The 24,596-nt window shown below is 40.3% G+C and overlaps 1 protein-coding gene across 1 annotated transcript in view; it reads left to right on the top strand.

The window, feature by feature from the left end:
* LOC107042162 (FAS-associated factor 1) overlaps positions 1-24,596 on the top strand; it is a 218,078-nt gene that overhangs the window by 53,121 nt on the left and 140,361 nt on the right. The window contains exons 4-5 of the mRNA XM_015263074.1: positions 3,242-3,422; positions 3,708-5,040. Of these exons, the coding sequence (XP_015118560.1) occupies positions 3,242-3,422; positions 3,708-5,040 (1,514 nt within the window). The remainder of the gene's footprint in view (positions 1-3,241; positions 3,423-3,707; positions 5,041-24,596) is intronic.

Here is a 24,596-nt window from a genome sequence, read left to right as displayed (position 1 = left end):
TTTTATCACTGATATAGCAGCCCCAAACTCTGCCAGGAACATCGCCTATTTAAGCTCATCAGCCGACAAAATTAGATGATTCTTCATCTTGGAAGGCTCTGCAGATGTCATCCTACGTCTTCTGAGAGTGGAATTATTCATTATTATCGTTATTCTAAAGTTTATTAATTTGCATCATCGCCAATTGGAATGCCCCCATTGGCAGTGTAGGGTCCGCATTCGATGAGGCTTTATTTTTGTTATTCTTTTTTTGGGGTACTGTCAGCACTTTTGTTGACCTGCTTTGCGTCATGATTTTTCTCTTTTACCTGCAGCTCCGCATTTTCGGGGATTCCACATTGTTTCTTCAATTTATAACACGATGTTATGTCATGCCGCGGAATATGACAAAATTTGCACACCATCCCATATGCGTTGATACTGCGTCGCTCTGGAACAGATAAACTGGTTTTCTCCTGCGTCTTGCAATCCTTCGCCTGATGTTTTGCCTGGCCACAAGCAAAACCACCCGCCCCCAGGAATTGTCGTCCTCCTGAATGACGATTTCCCCCCTGAGAATGCCTGGAACCGACAGCAAATCCTTCAGAGTTTCCTCCACAATTTCCCTTGGAGGCTCCATGAAACCCTGACAGTTTTCTCCAACTCAACTGCCCCTAGACACGCTTCATGTAATATCTTATAGTTATTTGCTCTGACCAAAATTTGAATTTGACCACGCAATCCTTACTCGAAATTAGCCAAAGTCAAAAGGACTTTTCTGGCTCCACTCTTCTCTTTTTCGTCCAAATCTCTAGCTAAGAGGTTTTGTATTTCTTCGATTAAATGAAGAGTTACTCGTTCAGCTCTGGCTGCGAATGTGCTAACACTTTCATCATTCCGTTGTTGCATGTTATTGAAGTCTGTATGCAATCCTACGAGTGATTTCGTTTTACCGAATAATGCCTCTAAGTCCACTGTAAATTCTTCAAAACTCTCTATTATTTTATGCTTCAGTTGTACAAATGCTTTGCCAGTCAATTTATTTTTCAGAATAGTTTTGAGAAGTGTAGAATGAAGCTCAGGCTGTAATAAGTCCTTTGCACTTTCACACGACCCCAAAAAAGTTATTAATTCATCGGCATTCTCGCCGTTAAATGAATGTACCAACTGTAGAGCACCCTTCAGGTCTATAAGCCCCCTCCGGGCATGATCATTACTAGTGATGAGATGATTATTAGGTGGATCATTTACCCAATTATTTACCCCAGTAGTACCACGATTGCGATACACCTCCGTCAAAGCCTCTGTAGCTCGTTCTCCAACCGTTTCCGCTCCTGAGTTTCCTCTTTCAATTTCTCGTTCGCATTGTCCAATATTTTTAACATCTCAGCCACTAGTAGTTCCGTCCGATTTCCCCGGACAATCCCCTGAGTGTCAATATTTGGAATACTAGAGACATCCGGCTTTGGCACCACACCCTGCCCTCACAGCGATGGAGCGGAATTACCTAGGAAAAGTGACCCACCCGGTATCGAGATCGGAGTCGACATAGGTGTGCTAAACTCCTCCCTTTGGAATATGCCACCTGCTCCAGGTGAGACTGGCTGATTAAGATCCTCACGATCTTGCTGAGGTACACCACCCCCACCTTGCTGCCCATCTTTCTCCTGCAGGCACTGCTGTTGCAGTGGATTATCCGCCACCAGGTCACCCACACTACGAGAGCGTCGGTCGATCCTTTTGGCTACGGAACTGAAGCACGGTTCCTACTACCAAAATTTAAGGCTCTTCGCATCGTAACTCCGCGATGAAACCTTTGCGATTCTGTGACTTTCGCAAAAGATTCCGCAGTTGAGTGTAGACCTACTTCACCTGCCCGCAAATTCCCTCTGACAACTCGGGCTAATTCCTCCAGAGAATCAAATTCGTCGCGAATACTCCGATTCTGCAATCCCAGAAATGGAAGAAGCTTGCCTGCTTCGTTTCAGACGCGATTCATCCACATTCCACTTCTCAAAACAATCCTCAATATTCCTAACTCAAAGTTCAACGGTTTAAAACAAAATTAGGTTAAAATGTACTCAATAATGAACTACATTGGTGATCTTCTTTTTTGCACTAATTATTCATTTTTAGACATGTAGTGAATCTCCAATATATGAAGAAATGCATTCCAATAGCCCGCGACTTTTAAAACTCATAGTAGTCTCCCTTTAATTGGATGTTTAATTTTGTACGTAAACCTATGTTATTCAATATCTAAAGAACTACTCGATCGATTTCAAATTTTGTCTACAAAATAGTCAGCTTGTTGTTTTCTATCTCAATAAATTAATATATGGATATCTGTAGGTATAATTTTCTCGACATATTGCTATTTTCAAATTTTTTAGAAATTTTTATGAAGCAATTTCTTGTTAATTTTTCAAAGTAGTTCGGTGGCTCTGGTTTTCTAATTGATAATATGTATTAACAGAGACAACCGAAACGAAATCCTTTGCAAGCCCGTCATCAAGGTATTGACGACGAAAGAAATATTGATGTACCGCTACCTAAAACTGTAGTTTGGTTGCAGGCTACCAATCACTTGTTTTACAAGTTTCTGCATTTTTTACGCAAAAAATGTGTTTTCACTTTTTTTTGCATGAAAAGTGTAGATGAAAGTAAATTGTAGAATAGAATCGAGTTCACATATCCCCTTTTGCGTTTAAGGTCTAAAAATTTAGAACAAAACTTCGTTCTACCCCCGTGTTGAGAGGTGAAATGTTGGGGATGACGGAAATTTTTAAACCGAATCGTGTCGATAATTGGTGAAATGTGCCCTGTACTCCACAAATTGATCTCGAAGTGTAGTTGACTTATATCATTTTACCACTTCACAATCAGTTTAACACTTCTAAGGTGAATTTCATATTCTCACTATATGCCCATTAGAGTGACTACTACGCTTTACCATACAGTAGAATTGAGGAGATTATGCCCCTCAGAGTTACCCCCACTTTACTCAATCCCCACTCACATCCTTGTCTTCCACCTCTGAAAACCAAAGGCACAATCTGCTGTCTGACCGTAGAGCTTATTACTAGAGATCGTCGATTTGAGTGGTGGGGACATGAGCACGAGTGGTGATTCAGTAGAGTGTGGATATACTCTGCGAATCCCTTTCTGGTAATAGAATTATACGATTTCACCTAAGAAGGTTAAATATTCTGCTTGAAATCATCCATCGTTTTTTTCTTGGTATTTAATTCGATTTTTACAGGTGATCTGAAGGATTCTATTTTTGGTAAAACAAATGTAACTCCTTGTCAACAAGAACTCGAGGGATGGAAGAAAGAGGAGCCAAAGGCAAATAATACAAAGCTCCAAAGTTTGAAGTTACCTCTCGAGAATACATTATTGCTCAATCCAGTTGTGAAACTCGGAGATTCTAATTCAGAAGCGTAAGTCCAATTTCCTCTTCAATTCTGTAAGAGTTTATTATTTATGTAGTCGTATAGTTGCAGACCAAGGTGCATTCATTTCACAATGGTATTTTAACCACAGCACCTCGAAATCCTTAAAGCTATTTTAAAAACCATCTATGTAGCTACTTACTTCGAGAAGTTACGCAAAGGTCACGGAAATTCGACCATGTTGATGAAAAACTTATCTTATTTTACCAATTCCTCACTTTATCTACGTTAAGTACAAAGAAGAAACCGACCAATTTCTTCGAATATTTTTAGGATAGCACTATCAGATCGTCTCTCACAGACATACATACTGAACGTAAAAGACGAGGTATACAACAAGACGTACAACTTAAAATATCCTGGTACAGCCTCAGTTCTAGATGTCAAAGCCGGTGTTTACGCTCTGATAGATCTACCAGTGAGATATCAACAATGGAAAGGCTGGCCGAGTACTGTTAAGGACGACAACATAAATCTGGCACAAAGCGGAATATCATTTCCAGAGCACGATCTAACTGTTTCAAAAATCCTTAATGAAGAAAAACCAAAGGAAGTTGTTGATCTGGTGGACAGCGATAGTTCTGCTGAGGATAATGAGGATGCCGATGAGTTTGAAGACGCCCCAGAGTCTTTCATCATTGAGGACGATCTGTTCGTTGATAATATTAGTCCAGCTAAATTCCTCCGTCTAATGCCCGACAATGTTGAGGACGAGACAATGGGGACGCTGCACTTTGCAGACCAATTTGAGAAACGTTATGGTTCTGCTCACCCAAAATTTTTTACTGGAACTTTCGATGAGGCTATCAAAGAGTCATGTCTAAAACCTGCTAAGGATCGTAAACTCCTAGCCGTTTATTTGCATCACGATAACAGTGTATTGACTAACGTTTTTTGTACACAACTATTGGGTTGTGAGACTGTCTTACAACTCTTATCAGCAAATTTTGTTGTGTGGGGGTGGGATTTTACTTACGACAGTAATATGCAAAAATTTTTCCACTCTGTTACGCAGTCGTTGGGCATGGTTGGCTCTGAGGCAGTAAGGAATATCGATATTGATACATTACCTGTTCTGATGATTCTAATGAGATCAAGATCAACAACAGAAATTTTTACCATTGTCAATGGCAATGTTGGAGTTAATGAATTGCTGATCAACTTGATTCATGCAGTAGATGTATTTCAGGAGCAAAAAAATGCGGATATTGGAGCGGAGGAGGAAAGACAAGCACGAGAGAGGGTTAAGCAAGAGCAGGATAAAGCATATCAGGAGAGTTTGGCTGCAGATAGAGCTAAGGAGGAGGCTAAACAGCTTCAGCAACGGCTGGAGAAGCAACAGAAGGAACAAGCCGAAAATGAGAGGTTGGCTGAGGAGGCAAGGAAAGAGGCTCATAGACTTGCGGTAGAATCAAGTTTACCACCTGAACCCGATGCTGATTCGTCCGTTGGAGTGTTGAAAGTTAAAGTCAGGCTACCAGGAGGGAAGTTTCTGGAGCGTAGGTTCCGCCCAGACACACCACTGCAGACACTCCTTAATGTTCTTATTGTTGAAGGATATCCTACGGCAGAGTATAAGGTCTTGTCTAGCTGGCCGCGAAGAGAGGTAAGTCACTCATTGATTACTAAGGAAAAAAAAATAAGCGTACCATCTTCGCAGAATGAAGCACTCATGAAAAGTCAATTTCTTTCTCAAAATATATGAGGTATTCCATATACATCATGTACTATATTAGGTATATGGGCCATTCCATCAAATATTGCCGTATTTTTGCTTCTGGATGGAAGCTTTGTAATCGTCCATTTTTACGTTCTTCTAATTTCGCTTGGAAATGATGTAGAATATTATAAAACATCAAAATGGAACGTTTGTAGAAAAAATGTGTGTAAACAATGCTTCCATTCGGAAGCAAAAAGGAGTAAAGTCGTAACCAAGAATCTGAAATTTTCTGAAATAATTGGCATTGTTTGGTAGCACATCTTGGCAAAATTTCAGCTTAATCGGTCGAGTAGTTTTTGAGATATAGCAATTTCTCGAAATTTTTTCTCAATATCTCAAAAAGTGCGCGAATGAATGGAATTTTTTTGACGTCAAAAAATTCCTTATGATAATATCTATCAAACTGAGTTTTAATATTTCTAATTAACCAGGGATAACTTGGTAGTAATCAGTATTATTATTTTTTTATAAAAGCGGTGTAGGCATGATAACTCTCGAAAAAATTAAACTAGAAAGCTAAAATTTAGAACGATTGTAACTCTTATGGTACTACTAGCGCTGCTTGCAGCCGGGGTGTTAATGTCCCTTTCATTATGCCCTTTTTCCTGTCAGATTCAATATTTTTTTTTCCATTCATTATTATATATATATATATATATATATATATATATATAAGAAATTCAAACAAAGAAAAAAAATACCACACTGAATTAATTTTTCGGTTTATTCTAATAAGTAATTTGAGATGAGAATAAAATATTTCCCATAGTTCTCCAGAACATTACAACCCACATTTAAATGCACTGGTGGCAGCACTTCGACGTCAGATGTGAGGCTCAGTTTGACAGGCGCTGCCAACGTTGTAACTTAATTCTCACACTTTATAATGTGAATCGCGAGAATGTGAATATCAGCCTGTTGCTATGCGCGTATCTTTTTTACTGTTAACCCAAAAAATACAATAGTTACATAGTTGAAAAGTTCATACGCGTTTTATATAATGTAACTAAGGACAATTTTCTGATTTATCGTCCCGTGTTTATTATACCGAATGTCAATCATTTAGAGGTAGTGGAAGGGGAGGTTCTGTCTTGTATAGATACACGGTGCGCTCGGCCCACTGATCTCTATACTAACTGCCAGTGATGCTAGATGCGAATCCTACAGGTCCGCACTCCTCGCTCGAGTACCACTGTGCAGCCGTTAGGGCGCGGAACGGCTGGCGCTATGTTTAAATCGTTGGAATTCGATCGCCAACGGCATGACTTATTATTCCACTTGCTTCAGTATCCATTGGGAAGGAATAAGTGTTAGACGATATAATGATCGGATTTCACGTGATCGATAGAGCAAAGGTTACTTGTCACAAGGGTCAAATTTCGGAGGGGTTTAACGTCTCAAGGGTTACAAGGGGTAGTCAAATTTCAAGAGGGTCACAAAAGGATGGTCAAATTTCACGAGAGTCAAACGTCACATGGGTCATAAGGGGGTGGTCATATTTCACGAGAGTCATGTCACGAGGGTCACAAGGGGATAGTCAAAGTTGGCAATGCTTACAAAAGGATGATCAAATTTCACAGGAGTCAAATGTCACGAGGGTCATAAGGGAATAGTCAAATATGACAAGAGTCACAAGGGTCACAAAAAGATGGGCAAATTTTACGAGAGTCAAACGTCACGAGAGTCACAAGGGGATAGTCCAATTTCACAAGGGTCACAATGGTCACAAATGGATGGTCTAATTTCACGAGAGTCAAACATTTCGCTGCTGAACCCCCCGTGTTGTAACAAAAAAAAATTTCTTTCCAAACTAAACATTTTTGGTTCGAATTTTTTTTCCAAAATTTGAAAAGTGATATGGGTTGGCGCTCTCAGGAAAAGTTCAAAATTAAATGGATTGTGGATGAGGAAGTCGCCTCTCATTGTCACGGAGAAGGGGAACCCGCCACAAGCGTCATTCTGTTTGAAATTCAAACGATGTTGTGCGTAAAATCTTGTAGCGAATAGTTGCAGGGAGATAGTAGGACTAATAATACCTTCATTGAATTTTCTACGTTTGAACCATTTGGGGCCTTGAAAAGGGCCAACCGGGGGTGAAAACAACCCCTTTCCTCAGCTGAAAAAGAGCTACAACAAAAAAAGAATTATTTCAAGAATTAAAAATGCCTTATCTATTCTGAAACAAAGCTAAACGATATTAGTTGATCGAAAAATCATTAGATGTTGATAATTAATATACAAAATGAAAAAGTGATGGTGGCGCCTCAAAAGCTTACACTAGAAATACTACAAAAACTTACTACTAGAAATAAATCATTTGAATTCTCTCTCCACGTTCCTTGTCGAACTGAAGGTTATCTAAACATGAATATTAACGAAAAAATGTTGGGAAGAACAGGCTAATTCAGTGAAATTCACTTCGAATTATGCAACTCAAGATGACTTATCTGCACTTGGGAAGTTCTACAATTAACATTATGACACTGATTAGAGGATCGTAGCTGACAAATGGCATTCCACATTCAGTACTGAGTTTATTATGCTTCTTAATTTTAATATCTTTTACGATTGAAAAGATACGTTCCGCTTCAGCATTGGATGAGGCAAACAAAGAACGCTTGTTGTAAATTTGTTTCAATTAGGAAACATCAATTGATCAGAAAAATCTTTCAAGTTGGAAACATCACTCCAAAAATCATCCACGGGCTGAGAAAGCACGTTTTCGCTACGGAAGGTTAGAAATGAATCGGGCAATTGATGCCATTCTAATGCTAATTCGGTTTCATCAAAATTATCAAAATCCAAAGCAAGTTAAAAAATGACCGAAGAGGGAATTCACTGCTTACTGTCATCTAGTGCGGCTTGCGGATTCAGAAATTTCAAATTCTTAATGATTTTTATGGTTGTATAGTAACTATTTCCTCATCTCAACCATCGCGACAATATAGAATTGTAAACGTTTACGAAAATCTTCAGCAATATGTGCAGGAAAAGTAATGACGAGTTCAAGTGCATTTTGGACCAAGGCAAATATCATCCAGCTTCAAGTGGTGATAGAGATGATCAACATTATTTTTTTTTATTCTGATTTTACATCGCTTCGTCTCGATTGAGTATATGGCGCTGATGATCAAGACTTGAAATGGTTAGATTTCACCATTCTACCCGACCGGGATTTGAACTCGGAACCTTGCGCACGTGAGGCAATGACCTTAACCACTGCGCCAGGCCATCGGGCGTCAATCAACATTAATTGAAGTTGTGAAAAGATCGTAAACTATTTTTCTTTTCAGAAAATTTCGTGCAAAAGTACGAATTAATTGTTCATCGTTTTTAGCCAATTTATGAAGCATCACTTTACGTGATGGAAAGAGCATTAAATTGATCGAAAAAATTTGAAGAATATTTCAAAAAAAGAAAAAAAAAGCAACCCGGTGGCTTGGCGCAGTGGGTAAGTTCGTTGCCTCACATGCGAAAGGTTCCGAGTTCAAATCCCGGCCGGGTAGAATGGTGCAATCTAATAACCATTTCAAGTCTTGATCATCATCGCAGTATACCCTAACCGGGTCGGAGCGATGTAAAATAACGATAAAAAAAAGAATGTAAGCTTTTGTACAATCATTACTCATGGACTCGAAAATTATCTTCACGGCAGTATCATTTTCTTCTAACACAACTCTCTGGAAAAGTAATTTTAAAGCATCCCAATTACATAGAATACGCGTGACACATTGTTGAAGACATAACCATGTTGTGTTCGATAAACTCAAAATTTTTAATTGTTCTTGTTCAAAAAAAGTTTGATATTCTTGTAAAATCGCACAACGCTGTGCACTGTTGCGAAAATACCTCGATACACCTCTAATTGACTCTTGGCATTGGACAATTTTGCACATGCCTTTGAAGCAACAATAGCAGACGAATGATAAATGCAATTCATAACCACAAGTTTCGATACTTCTGATTTTAATCTACTCGCAAAGGAATTCTTTTCACCCAACATTACCATAGCATTATCAGAAGCCAAGCCCTTGATATTTGCTATTGGAATTCCTTTATCATCTAATGATTCTTTAAAATAAATGTAATTTTTTTCAGTAGAGCCGTCAGTTGCATCTAATTCAATCAAATCTAATAATTCTGTCTTTACTTTTCTATTTTCGGGTGAAACAATGTGCAAGAACACAACGGATTTTCTTCGAAATACCAATGGTTTCATCTACTAGAATCGAAAATTCATTTTCCTTTAAAATTTTAACAAAATGGTCGTTAGCAACACGAGCAAGACCATTTTTTATTATACTGTAAAATACGCGATATTTGATACGAATAAATATTTTGTGACATTGTCTGGTATTTATAAAATATTAGGCAATGTGAAAAGGTGCGTGTTGAGACAACAAGTGCCAACCGACGAAAATTCTTTAATCTCTCGAATATTCAAAATATATTTATTCCGGTTACTGCAGTAAACTCGAGATAATCCTCAATAATAAAGGAAATAATTTGTAAACAATACTTTCCTGAGAACTCTTCATTATTCAGACGCACGCAATGCAATGTACACCGTTACCTATTTGCGGTCCGGTGTGCTCGTGCTTGATTTAATTTATTTACTCTATATCTTTGGAGGAGAGGATATTATTTAGTAAATAGAAAGATTATTGACTAACTGGTAGGTCTATATTCTCGAGACTTGATCTACAATGATTTTAGAAGAGAAAAAAACAAAACAAACGAATTCCATAAATGCGGGTCGTCACCCAGAATAAGAACAATAGAAATGGAATAATGCCATCGTTCAATAAAAAAAATAAAAGAAAGAAGAATAATCAAAAATGATAATAATAATAATACAAAATTCCGGAAACTCCGGTCCACCCAACTCGATAAAATCCAAAAGAATTATGAACTAAAGATATTTGTTGAATTGCTATCCGGAGAAACACTGAGGAGGCTCAGTTGTTCATTTATTAATTTCTCAATGGTAAATGTACTGTGAGCAGGTCCGTAGGCACCGTCTGGGCTTCCCAAATGCCTGTTATCCGCGATACTAGCCACGATATATTTCTCTTTCACTCGAGCCTCCGGAGAACAATCAGACAAAAAAAAGATGAAGCATACAATACTAAATCCGAATGATTAATAAGTAGAATAATCCCTATTCGATGCCAATTGATTTGTCCCAAGCGTAGACACTCGTAACGCTTACAATAAATTATTGTATTTCGCTCCGGTAAGCACTGACTCGACGGCCATGCGGTTTTACCAAAATGGAGTCGACAGGAGCTTCAATGAGCCCCAAAATACTCTCGTACTCACTAATGACCCCGTCGCACCAATGACAATATTTAATATGTGCACACTCACTCTAATCACTCGTCCTGACTCAATATTACGCCTCGACTCTGTTCCTAGCCACGTGTTCGCCCGATGAATAGAATATTCGCCGCCTGTATTTCGCCTTGAAATCGCCCTCAGTTGCCTCAAAAACCTCCGAATAAGATCCGGAGAACCTTGTTCCCATCTCCGTTGTCGAGTTTGCACGAAAAGCTTGTTAATTAGACCCACACACTAGATACGAAAATTAGAGAAACTTAAAGCGGTGCAAAGCGATTGACAGTAGAGATGGAAGTGCTGAGAAAGAAGGCGGACATCGTCATTGCCCTCTTAATCTCATACTGTCTCACTCCATTTCTCTCAGGCCTTGACATTGGCCCTGAACTTGAATATTAGCCAATCCCGGCCTCATTTCCATATTTCGCCGACCCCGTGCTGTCCGGTGGTGCCGTCTATTCTCTCAGGTACGTATCTCCGGTGGTCAGGTGATCTGTGACGTTTTTCCGGTGTAGAGGGTTGCCTTATAGATAGGCCTCAGCAATTACCCATACTATTGACGGTCTCCATGTGTGTGTTTGTGTGAGCTCCGGAACGTGCTGCTCCCTTGTGGGATATTCTTTTGGACCCGCAGGAGATCTGAATTACTCCGCGGGACAATGTTATGACAGGTGTGAAGGGCGTGACTGTGTGAGATTTTCGTTTGTTGTTTTCCCTAGTTTCAGGGCATGGTGTCTTGTTCCACAGGCCTACAGGTAGTCCTCTCCGGTGGCTACTAACTTCTTGATGTTCCTAGTGAGTCAGGACTACTCGTTGGCATTCATCATTCCACTCATTCCTCCATTTTCTTAATTCTAGCCTCACTACTCGAGAGCGGGGCGTGCGAGCGCATTACTATCACCTTATTCCATTTCCCCACACGTCCAATCGAGGAGACAACGAACCCACTTCGTCACAGTTTGATAAAAGAACTTTGGGGGCGAAATGAATAATAAAAAGAAATACAAAAAGGATTGACGCGTCCGCGGACTAGAAAGCAAGATAAAAGAATAACGGGAAAGAAAGACGATCGTACATAAAGGTGGTTGGGAGGGAGGAAAAGGGCAAATATGTAACAATACTTATGCACTTGGTATGCCCCAGAGACAAGTCACTGGCGATTTTACTATCGGGAAATGCTCTCTTGAGAACCGGAGCTAAATGGTCTATCGAACCAATGGCTACATTGTTCTCTGCAATTTAATTGGACAAAAGAATTTCCGCAGTCGTTACTGATTTGTCGTGCTCTGACATTATACTGCCCGAACTAGTCTGAACTCCGGGCTCATCGACAGATTTATGACACTGGATGATGTTTGGCGTCATGACATTTTCGCGATGTCTCTCAGAATTTGCATGTCTCAGTATCTCTGTTTTCGGTAACAATCGCTGTATTACATGCAGAGCAAAAAGCACTAAATTATTGCCTCCAACGCTTAAAATATTGTCTCCAACGCTTTTGAGCCAGCCACTACACCCTGATAAATTTTTCCACGATTCTTGGAATACTTTTCTCTTTTTTGCTGCTGAAACACCAGTATCCACTGGTTTGGGTTGTTTTCCCTCTTGGAGCTGCTTCCGGCTACCATTTTTCATAAATTGCACTTGAATTGCGCTTCACACACGAAAAATGCCGAATTTTGTTTTCACCTCCAATGACCTTTCGTCCTATACCCAACTGGGATCGTGATCGTGTTTTGTTTCTGATCTTGTTTACATGCATGAATCGGTGTGTATCGGTGTATATATATATATATATATATATATATATATTGTGACGTATTTCGCACGTCTGCGGACGATACGAATATATGTAGCCCTCGGCGACCAAATAACACAAAAGTCGGGCGCCAGCACGACTGAATCGTGCAAAAAAAAAAGAAAAGTAAACGACAAAAATATTCCAACAATTCTCCGACGAACGAATAACTGCCGACAGCTCAGACAAACGCGGTGGCGGCTGGGTTCCACAAAATGTTGTCCTGACGATTCCTGAAATGACTGCACTGAGAAAAAGTTATTCCTGCCAAGGATTGATATTCTCGTCAGAAGATAATATTTTTTCAGAACGAATTTTTCCAGGACAGTCATTTTCAGAGAGTCCAAGTCTATCCTCAAAAATTACAGTNGTGTGTGTGTGTATATATATATATATATATATATATATATATATATATATATATATATATATATATATATATATATATTGTGACGTATTTCGCACGTCTGCGGACGATACGAATATATGTAGCCCTCGGCGACCAAATAACACAAAAGTCGGGCGCCAGCACGACTGAATCGTGCAAAAAAAAAAGAAAAGTAAACGACAAAAATATTCCAACAATTCTCCGACGAACGAATAACTGCCGACAGCTCAGACAAACGCGGTGGCGGCTGGGTTCCACAAAATGTTGTCCTGACGATTCCTGAAATGACTGCACTGAGAAAAAGTTATTCCTGCCAAGGATTGATATTCTCGTCAGAAGATAATATTTTTTCAGAACGAATTTTTCCAGGACAGTCATTTTCAGAGAGTCCAAGTCTATCCTCAAAAATTACAGTGATATTGAACAATCTGATTATTATGCTACATATGACCTTGACAAAATGTTCTCCGATATCTTCCGGATTTTACAAATTGGCGATTTTCTCAGGTAAAGAAAATTGGAATAATTCCAAATGTTAATAATTATTATTGGAGTTTCTTCGAGGTCATATGCAGAAGAATATTCTTATAGATCACCATAATTCTCACGCTTGGAACTGATTTCGGAGCACCTGAAAATGACTGGCCTGGAGAAATACGTTCCAAAAGAGATATTTTCTTCTACTAAGATTATGAAAAAGATATCACCAATAACATTTTCTTGGAAAGAATAAATTTTTTTCTCAGTGTGGGTTCTCTCAACTAGATATATCGCCAAATTCCAAAATGCGGGGAATAAAATAGTTTATTTAACAACCCCCTTTCTCATCCCTCAAATATCTGATAAGAATTCAAACAGTTTATCACATTAATATCCAACTTTTTTTAAAAGAAAAAAAATAAAGACTCGATACATCCAAAATTCCGTAACCGTGAATGATCGAATTAATTATCTACTAGCCAGTTAAAAGATAGAATCAGTCAAATAAATAAAAGTCAAGAGAAAATGTCAAACAGTAAAAAAAAAAAGACTACCACACTGAACTAATCAGACATCACTGGAAGGAATTGCGATTTTTCGAGAGAGAGGAATTATTTAAAATATCAAATAATAGATGAGAAAATTGATTCCAGCAACGACAAGTGGGATTGCCTCGAGAGAGACAGAACAAAATACTAATGACCGTACACAAGGTCACGACACATAACTCGAGCGTCGAAAGACGCTACAATCCCAGTTGGCGTTTGCGCTAAATAATTCCGATATTCGAACCCCAAAAGAAATTGATCAAATCATAAAATCAACATCGAACATCGGAAATCAACTGAATAACGAAAATGTTAGCTAGCTGTCGAGATGTCCACATTCGACTGTTGACAACTAACTTGTCGAAATGAGTCATTAATGATAAAAAAAAAGAAAACCACTGAATTTCCTTGAGACAAAGGAGTACTAAAACAGATAATAAAAGAATAATAAATGTTCACTTTAAACGCAAAATGAATTTACAACGGGAGAGGCTAACCTCTGCCGAGCAGATAATGAGAGTTCGTGGCAACAACTAATCACTCTAAAATGGGGTCATGTCGCCCGACGCTAAACGTCGACAAAATCAAAAAGCAACCGAACTCCGATTACTGCACCAGATAATTTACAGATGTGTTAGAAATTTTCGTTAAATAATAAAAATAAATTAATAAAATAATAGAAATAATAAATTCATTTCCTGCGAATAAATTCCTTGAGAATAATGCCAATACAATGAAAAAACCAACGCAATCCATTTTCGACTTCGTACATCCGGTCTCAAATTTCTGCTCGATCGAAAATCCGCGCTCATGGGAATGCCAATCTAAACAAAAACGTTGGAGCAAACACTCACACTCGCTGTAAAAATAAAACCAAAACTCCGATCACGCCACCGCACCACGTGACCCCTTTTGCCTAAAATGCGAAGTCATTAAAATTACCCTTAGCGATAAAACTTATTGAAAAGAAAATTAGTAACGTCTCACATGCCAAAGCGGCATGACTTTTTAGATTGAGCTCCTTGAATCAATCACGCGTTCGTAACTTCGGAACCAGTTTATAAGTCCTGCCTGACGTACAAGTGATTGTTTTAAGTAAAATTCAATGAGAAGTATTCTCGCTACCGTAGGCATTTAATTTAATTCGAATTTCTGCGCGTTACGGTCGATAGGCTGCGAATTGCCTATTACGATAATTAGCGGAATTCTGTGCAAAGGACACAAGACAAGTGAACATTTGGAATAATATTACATTATCCAATTATTGTTAGAATTTGAACATGTGCAAGTAAAATTACAAAAAAAAAATTAGTTGTCAATAGAATAAATTAGAAACTTTCATTCTTTAGTTCGGGCTCTAAAAGACAGGGAAAAATTTGTTAAATCCCATTCGGTTTATAAGTTATCTTTCTCTTATTTTACTGTTTCGTAGACTTCAAAAATTCGGTGTCTTCAAAATTGTGAAAACAATAAGAGTTCAACCATTCTTGGGATTATAGCCGAACGAGCGAGACATTAGAGACAAAAAGAGAAAAGTGAGTAAATGAGCAAAATTGATTCTCCCCTATTCAAAGAATCTGGCGCTACAACCGAAAAACTTCAAAAGTAGAGTCCATGTAGACCAAAATTTACAAGCTGACGATGATTCCTGTTCAGTCTAGATATTAACAAAACAAGTTCATGTTCCCTTTTAGATTTTATCGAATCTTCCAAAGTGTTTCTGAGATAATTGTTCTAAACTCAATCGGTCCGATTATGTAATTTTGCCAATCAATTAGAAACGTCCAATAAAACCAAAATTAAGAATATACACAGTGTTATAATTATTTCTCATTCCCATCATCTCTTTACACTTGGTACTCCAGATGCACCCAGCGCTTTAAAGGTAAGGATCCACGAACAAAAATAAATATCATTTTATGTAACAAACGAACGAATAAAAGGGTCCGTTTATTACAGAAAATTGGTGTCAGAAGTGGGATCCTTATCCTGAAGTCTAAGAATTATTGAGAGATTGGATTGTGATTTAATTGAACACTTCCCAATTGTCAATTTCTGTTATTATACAAATTTTTGTTATTTTCTTTTTCTTTTATTATTAATCTTAATCTGTCCCGCGACCAGTCTAATCCGATTCTTTTCTTGAAATGGCGAACATACAGCAAGAGCTTGCTCAATTGCAAGACCTCTATGCGAGAATGATGGAAGAGAAAACGACTCTGGCCAGAGAGAACACTAGGCTTCAGAATTTATTAGAGCAAAGACCAGATCCGGTGGGAAATCCTGGAAACGTCACGAATAATATTACCGAGAACCCGGAACACGTAGATTACCTTCGCGTTAAAGATTTACTTGATACGATCCCAATGTTTACTGGGAACACTGGGAACGAATTAGAATTTTCTGAGTTCGAAAGAGCAGTGAAAGCGTGCAAAAATCGGGTAGGTGATGACAACCAAGATCGAATCTATTCGTTGGTCAGTAAAGTTAAATATCCAGCTCTAGCACATTTGGAAGGGATAATCCCAGAATCCGCTAGTCAGTTGTTAGAAATTCTAGGAACGAAATATAGGATTAGACACCGCCAGGCATATTATGAGGGAGTTGTCTCTAACTTGAACCCCAGGCCAAATGAGGAGGCCGACGATTTCAACCTCAGGTTGCAACACATCCTGGAAAATGCCAGGGCCTCTTTGCAAAATTCTTTTCCCGAAGAATTCGAATCACTCCTTAAAGTCTTGGAAAGATTCTGCCTGAGCAAATTCGAAGATGTAATCTGTGACGACTACAGGACAGAGATCAGAAGAGCTAATTGCAAAACCCTAAAAGAACAATTTGACGTCATCAAACCTTTGATTGAGCAAGATCGATTATTATCAAGAAAACAGAGATTCGCGATCCCCGAGAATCAGTCCTTCCCCCAAAGTCACTCCTTTCCAGGGCAAAACTTTCAGCATCGGCCAAAGTTCTATAATTTCCACCAGCGTTATTCTAACAATGGTAAACAATTCCAAGGCCAGTATAATAATCAGCAACAATATGGTTATCAATCCCAAAATAACTGGGGAAACAACCAAAATCCTCCCACCAATGCTGAACCTAACCCTCAGGATAATTATCCAATCATGATCAATTACCATGATTATGGTTCAATGGGTATAGCACTTCAAAATGAATTCCCAATGCCTCCCATCAACCAGGAAAATTATCCACCTGCAATGGAACTATGTTGCCCTCCGCAATTCTGCGCGAATCACAGCTGTCGTAACCCTCCTCAACCTCATGAAAAGCTTCCAATTGTACCCAATCTCAGTGAAGGTCACATCATGGCCGCGGCCATGAAGATCCTTCTGGAGAAAGACGGACAGCTCACACTCACTTGGAATCGCAAATTCTGTGGGCACCCTTCGAAACCTCCATAGAATCCTCCTAACGATGAAAATCCCATGATTACGGCTAATAACACCAGTTATAACCAAGGAAGCAACCCCAACTATCAGCCCAGAAGCAACAATGCTTTCAACAAAGGTTATCGATCCAACTCAAAAGATCGCATGAGTGGAAATCGAACCAACGGTAGCAGGAGTCACTCTGCTGATCATTCAAATTACCAACCTAAAAATACAGCCTCATCACCCAGTCATTTAAACGGGTCGAGGGCTCACTTCCAACCCCAGGGAGTGAGCCACAACCAAAACCCGTCTATGACACAAGTGGGGGAAATGATAAGACAATAAAAATTCGACCAGACCACCCCTCTAAATGTTGCCCAGTATTCACCTTGCGGCACTCTTCATTCCTGGATGGAAAAATAGACATCCTAATAGATACAGAGGGGGAGGTTAATTTGATATGGCTCAAAGCATTGAGTCTAGATGCCTACATTGATCAATCAGAGAAGACTTATATAGTTGGAATGGGCCCCGGTATTTTAGAGACGTTAGGAGCTATGGAAGTAGAGATCAGGGGAATAAAATTCAAATTTTATGTAACTAAAATTCCTCCAGGTGGTTATATGGGGATGCTGGGCAAAGAATTCCTATCTGATGAGAGAGCAACCATCTCCTACTGCACAGGCTCACTTGGAATCAATGATAAACTTTTCCATTTTGATTTAGCTGCCCCCAAAGAGGTCGACAAGCTCCCTATTTGTGCCATCGGCCTCGAATCCCGAGTAGAACTAAGGAGCCCGAATCTAAAAGAAGGTAGAAATTTATTCCTTATTGATACAGGGGCCAGTCTGAATTTAATTTCAGCCAACGTTTTACGCAACGGATGTTCAATCACCCCATGTCCACCCAGATATTTGTTCGGAGTAGCTGGAGGGAAGGAATATGTAACGGGAATCGTGAATCTAGAAGTAGGAGGCAAACCCCCCAATTCCATGTCGTTAACTATTTCCGTGAGAATATGTATTCTGGGATTATAGGAAATCATCTCCTGATTAATGAGGAAGCTGAAATTTCATTCTCAATGAACTCTCTGACCCTGAAATCCAGTCCTCTCCACAAAATCCATTTCTATCAAGCACTGGTACTCAGTGAGCCAATTATCCTTCATCCCAACTCCGAAATTCGAGTTCCCATCCACGTGAAGAATGAGATCGGCGACAGAAGATACGTTTCCAAGAGAGCACTTGGAAAGGGAATAACTCTACTCGACGAAGAAGTCAACATTGACCAGAATAGAGTGTTCTGGGCGACCGTCTCCAATGAAACAGATGAACAGGTACAGCTGAGCATCCCACCCCAGAAGATTGATCCTCTAGCCACCATCATGTCCCTTTTTGATATAGAGAGAGAAGGGCTAGAATTCCCATTGAATATTTTTGGTGAACCTGATTTCGAGATCGAGTTCAACCCGGACAGCATCAAAGCCAAGAATCGAGCGGATAAGATCATCGAAACCTTGGGTCGACTGATCAAGGACAAAAGAGCTGCGGAGATCCTTCAATCGCTCGTTGGCGAGTATGCAGATGCATTTACACTTCCCGGAGAGCCGAGTGGAAAAATCAAGGGGGTCACGTGTCCCATCAGAACCACCGACTCCATCCCTATACACGTGAAACAATACCGCTTCCCAGAGAAATTAAAAGAAGAGGTGGCCAAACAAGTGGACAAACTGCTGAAGGATGGAATAATAGTCCCATCCGTGTCGCCGTACAACTCACCACTTTGGGCGGTCCCTAAGAAGCCAAATTCCGAGGGAAAAAAGAAATGGAGAACGGTAGTTGATTTTCGGGCTATAAATAAGAAAACGGTCTCGGACAGCTACCCAATGCCTAACACACGAACTATCATGTCCAAATTTGGAGGGTGCGACCTATTCACAACGCTGGACTTAGCATCCGGATTTCATCAAATAAAGATGCACCCAGATGACCAGGAAAAGACAGCCTTTTCCACTCACAATGGACACTACGAATACGCCTACATGCCAGTGGGATTGAAGAACGCTGGAGCGGTCTTCCAACGTGCGAATACGATGCTAGGAAACTTGATAGGCAATGGAGTTCAGATCTACCTAGACGACATCATCATCTACTCTGCTGGGCTAGAAAAACATCAACAGATTCTAGAGGAAGTATTGAGACGACTGAACGACTACGGAGCAACTATGCAGGTAGAGAAATGCCAGATGTTCCGAGAAGAGGTCTGCTTCCTTGGCTACATCATCAACAAGCATGGCATCAGACCTGACCCAAGCAAAGTCGATGGAATCCTGAGAATGGACATTCCACAAAACAAAAACCACATAAGAAGTTTCCTTGGGATGTGCAACTATTTCCATCACTTCAAGGAATGGTATGCCCCAAGAGCAAAGCCTCTATCAGACCTTCTGAAAAAGAAGAAGGACTGGATATGGGGTGCTAAAGAAGATTTGGCATTTAAGGAGCCTCAACTGTTCCTCTCACAAGAACTCTTCTTGCACCACCCAAACATGTCTAAACCCTTCATGGTGACAGTAAACTCATCTCCAATAGGTGTAGGGGCGGTGCTAACGCAGACTGATGATGAAGGAATAGAAATCCCAATAGCCTATGGGTCAAGACAACTCTGCCCAGCCGAGACCAGAAGGATGAAAGGGACTGCCTAGCAATTGTTTTCGCGTTAAACCACTTCAGACCGTACATCCATGGGCAACACTTTGACGTATATGCTGAATCTGCAGCGGTGGTGTGGTTACAAGATCAGCTTGACCAAACAACCAGAAAAGCCAATCTTAAAACCAAGATCTCCGGTTTCGACTTCACAGCCCACCATCGGACCCAGAAGACCAAGCAGATAGCCAAAGTCCTAGCATCTAACCCAGTTGACCCACCAGAGACCGAGGAAGAGGCAAAAATCTTTGATTGCTTCTCCATAATGATGTACAGAAAAGCGTCCAACACAATGGAACCACTTGGATCAAAACATAAGAAGGAACCTCCCAAGAGAAGAGGTAGACCTCCAGGATCCAAGAACAAGACCAACGAAACAGTTAAAAATGCACCGCAGCAATCTACCCATAAACACATCACCACGAACCCTCATTCTGTGTCAATTTCAACAGAAACACGGGACTCGCCTGGGAGTACTGTAGCGTCAAGACTGTTATCAAGGCGTCGACTCCAATCAGCAAAAGCTTACTTACCCTCTCCCAGCCCATTGAAACCTCTTTCACGACCAGCAGACGAGAAAATCTCTGAAGAGTTATCGAGTTCTGATGAAGAGGTCTTCATAGAGATCCCCAAGCAACCAGAAAACCCAGCAATCGTTGCTCTCAAGAATAATCCAAGATCAGAGGAAGAATCTGACTCGGAAGAGGATGAAGTCGACGAACCCCCACTGCAAGATTGGAAAACAAGGAGCAGAATAGAAACAGCAGAGAAAACTACCGACGAGAATGCAGAAGAACAAGGAGAAGATTTGGCCAATCTCTCCCCTAACTTCATGCAATCAATGCAAGAGTCATTTTTAGAACTTGATAAGTCTCTAAAAACCAGACTAGAAGCCAAAAGGGAGGCAAATGAAGATGAAGAACCAGTTGAAGACGAAGAAGAAGAGAATCTTGACTTTGAAACTAAGAAGAAAGCTGACGAGCTTTACGTACAGTATATGAACAAACTCAACGAACTAGCGAAGAATACGAAAAAGAGAGACACCATGGAAAAAACCCCCAACACAGCAGAAACAGACGAGAACATTGAAAGATTGCCAACCTCCCACGAGAACACTGGGACTGGGAGAGCTTCAATCACTGCCAACCGCCCGAAAAGAGTCTCCTTCGCACCAACGCCTATCAAGGGGGACGAACCAGTAGCAAGGTCCAGTCCGTTGCCCGTAAGCGACCATAACGCTCCCGAAAATCCAAATCCTTGTCCATTAAAAAGATTCTTAACCTTTTCAAGACCACCTAAACCCAATACTGAACCTCAACAAGTCCCAATGATAAACAAGGTTATTGAAATACCACTCCCGAAAATTCATATCCCAAAATCCATGTTGAAATCAGCCCCCTCAGAAATCACGGGTTCCCTATCCTTCGAGGGATTCATTGACCCAGACGACGGGAAAGATGAGCTAGAATTTCCCCAAATCGAATATTCCAGATGGTGTAACTTTTGAGAGGGACAATATTGTTCATTTTATGTCAGCTGACTTTGAGTTATCCACCCCGATCAGTAAACTTCTACAATCAATTAGATTAATCGATCATAAAACCCTGAAAAACCATAAAGCAAAGCTGAGGGATGTATTTGTCACCCCTCTGGGCAAATTCAAAACTTTTTCAGTCATCATCAAAGAGTTCCATTTCAGAAAACCCCGAATACAGAATATTATGATCGGTTTGAACAATCTCAGAGAACCCATGATCCACTATGGATCAACTTCTTTTCGTATCTCGAAACGGGGGGATGGTATAGATCACTTGGGAATCAAGCCAATGCTAGAAGAAACTTTCGATGAAGACCCCGTAAACATCACGCTATGTGATGGATCTATACAAGTCCCAGATGAACATCTCAGGAATAGAATTATTGAAGAAGCACATGCGAGTTGCGCCGACGGGCACAAAGGCGTAGTAAAGGCAACATATAGGATAAAAGAAAGGTTCAATTGGCCAGGGTTATCTCAACAGGTCACTGAATTTATTCGACGTTGCAAAACGTGTAGACAGATGAAAATAAGTAGGGTGAAATCGTGCCAACCCATGGTGATTACGAACACACCCGTAGAGCCATTTGAGAGGGTAGCTATCGATACCGTAGGAGCCCTGTATCCCACATCGCGAGGAAATGTCCATATCTTAACTATCCAAGACAATTTAACGAAATATTGTCTAGCAGCCGCTATCCCTGATCTAAAAACTGTCCTTGATCTAATAACTACTATTGCTTTTGCTCTATCAACAACACTCTTTGCTGTTCACGGGACCCCCAAAGTGTTGCTTTCCGACAAAGGCGCTAGCTTCCAAAGCAAACTATTTAAGCAAATCGCCGAGATCTTTCGAGTAAAACAAATTACAACGTCAGGTTATCGTCCTCAGAGCAATGGATCATTGGAACGCAGCCATCAGTCACTTGTAGAATTCCTGCGCACAATGATGGACCATTACGATGACTGGGACTTAATGCTGCCCTTCGCAATGTTCTCGTACAATACGACTGTGCATTCAAGTACTAAATTCACCCCTTTCGAATTGATTTTTGGTAAACGAGCACGGGCTCCTTCTTAATTCCCGGACCAAGAAACATTAGAAACCTATAATGACTATATCGCTGAGCTAGTAAGTAAACTGGACCAGATCAGACTGCTCGCGGCCGAAAATCTAATTGAAACAAAAATAAAAACGAAAGAAATATATGACCAGCATGCCAGGCCAGTCGACTTTAAAGTGGGCCAATTTGTTGACATTATCAAAGAACCGCGTCAAGGAAAATTCGATAATTACAACAAAACATCTTATGAAATTGTTGATATAACTGACATGGGTAACCTGATTTTAGAAGACGAAAATGGTGAGAAATTTATGCGCCACCCCAACAAAGCCAGGTTAGCGCCAGATTAAAACACCATATATATTTTGCTCATTTACTAACCCCTAATAATTATGAACTAGAGAAAAAAAAACAATCCTGTGAGAGTGAAACAAGATGAACCTCCATCCAGTGTACTTCCTTTTCCTGATGGCGTTCGCGAGAGGACATCTTAGTGAGACCCAATTGACCAGCAAAGTAAAGATAAAGCAACTATTGAGCAACCCCGGGTTATTCTACGAACGACTCCAAGATATCCAAGTTGTAAAGAAGGAATGGCAACTGATAACAACGATTGACTTCCTAGCATTCCATTACAAAGTCGCAAAAGACCTCTACCCTCAGGTCCGGGAGGCTTGGGATCAATGCGCAGCAAAACAGCAACACGGAATGCAAAAGAATACTTAAGGTAAATCAATTCCAAGGCATGCAGAAGGAAATAGAAACGCTGAATCAACACCTGGAAGATATTTTCAACCGACACACTGAAGATCCAGCAAGCACTGCCCAGAAGAGATCACCACTATTTGGCTTCATAGGAACGTTGCAGCACTAACTATTCGGAGTCATGGACTACAATGACTACGAACACGTCAACAAAGAAATTAATAAACTCTACAACAGTCAAGCTGAAATTACTCACATCGTCAATAATCAAACCCATATAATCAGGTCTGAAATTGAACGATTGATAGTAAACATGGAACAATCCCAAAGGAATGTCATGATCCTCAAAAATTATACTGAGGACCTCCACAAGCAACAGACCAGACAGGCTGATGAGATTTTGAACCTTCAACTAGCAGCGAAATATGAACACATGGGGGAAGAAGCTGCGAACTCCATGAGGATCCTATTGGAAACAACTAAGAAGATCATCGACGGACTGGATGCCGCTAAACATGGGAGAATCTCAAATGTATTCCTAACGCCAGGATAACTCAGCCAGGTAGCCCGAAAAATACAATCATAACATCAAGAATTGGAATTTCCCATTCCAAAAGGGAAAACTGACTACCCTGCACTATCCAAGATAAGTTCGATTCAGTTAGCTCACAGTCAAGGGAGGATACTAACGCTTATGACCTTGCCACTTATGAGCAGAGAACTATTCCAACTCTACCGTATGCGACCTTGCAAAAGACCCCAACTGGGAAGCAACAGAAATATTTCAGCCCACGTTGTTCCAACCAAACCATATCTCATCGTCACTGAAGATCCTCACCATTATTCATTGTTGGAGCAAAGCACAATCGACGAATGTGCTTTACTAGGCAACCGCTTGGTCTGTCTACCCAACTTCCCAATATCTAACTCCATTATGAAACCAGCCTGCGAGGTGATGCTATTACTGAAATCATCAACCGACGTCCTCCAGACCTGTGACATCAGAATAACAAAAACACAAGGGACTGAATGGACTAACCTAGCCACGTCAGATAAGTGGATCTTCGCAGCAAGTGAAGCGGGAATTGCCGAAGTCTACTGTGAAGGAAAATCAGAAGGTAAAATACTGATCAATGGCACCGGAATTCTATCATTGGATCAGAATTGTCACCTACAAACACCAGCAGACCTAATCACACACCTAGGGAAAATACAACCAACTGAAATTGACGTGCACCTGCCATCGATTAACCTAGACCTCTATCACATCGCTCCACAGGTCATGACAGAAAAACAACATCCAGACCCACTGTCAGCAATTCGATTTGTGTCCCTTCCAAAATTGAAGAATCACGCGGCATATGAAATACGACTCGATGAAGCAGAGCAATGACTGGAAGAAATCGGTCTACAACACCAAGAAACCTACCACCACAAATTAACCACCTTTGGCTCCATCGGAGGCATCGGACTCCTCTCAATTCT

Source organism: Diachasma alloeum, unplaced genomic scaffold (genome assembly GCF_001412515.2).
Source record: "Diachasma alloeum isolate Michigan unplaced genomic scaffold, Dall2.0 Dall_scaffold_00428, whole genome shotgun sequence".
NCBI classification, from domain to species: Eukaryota; Metazoa; Arthropoda; class Insecta; order Hymenoptera; family Braconidae; genus Diachasma; species Diachasma alloeum.
This window is presented reverse-complemented; position numbering and strand designations above follow the sequence as displayed.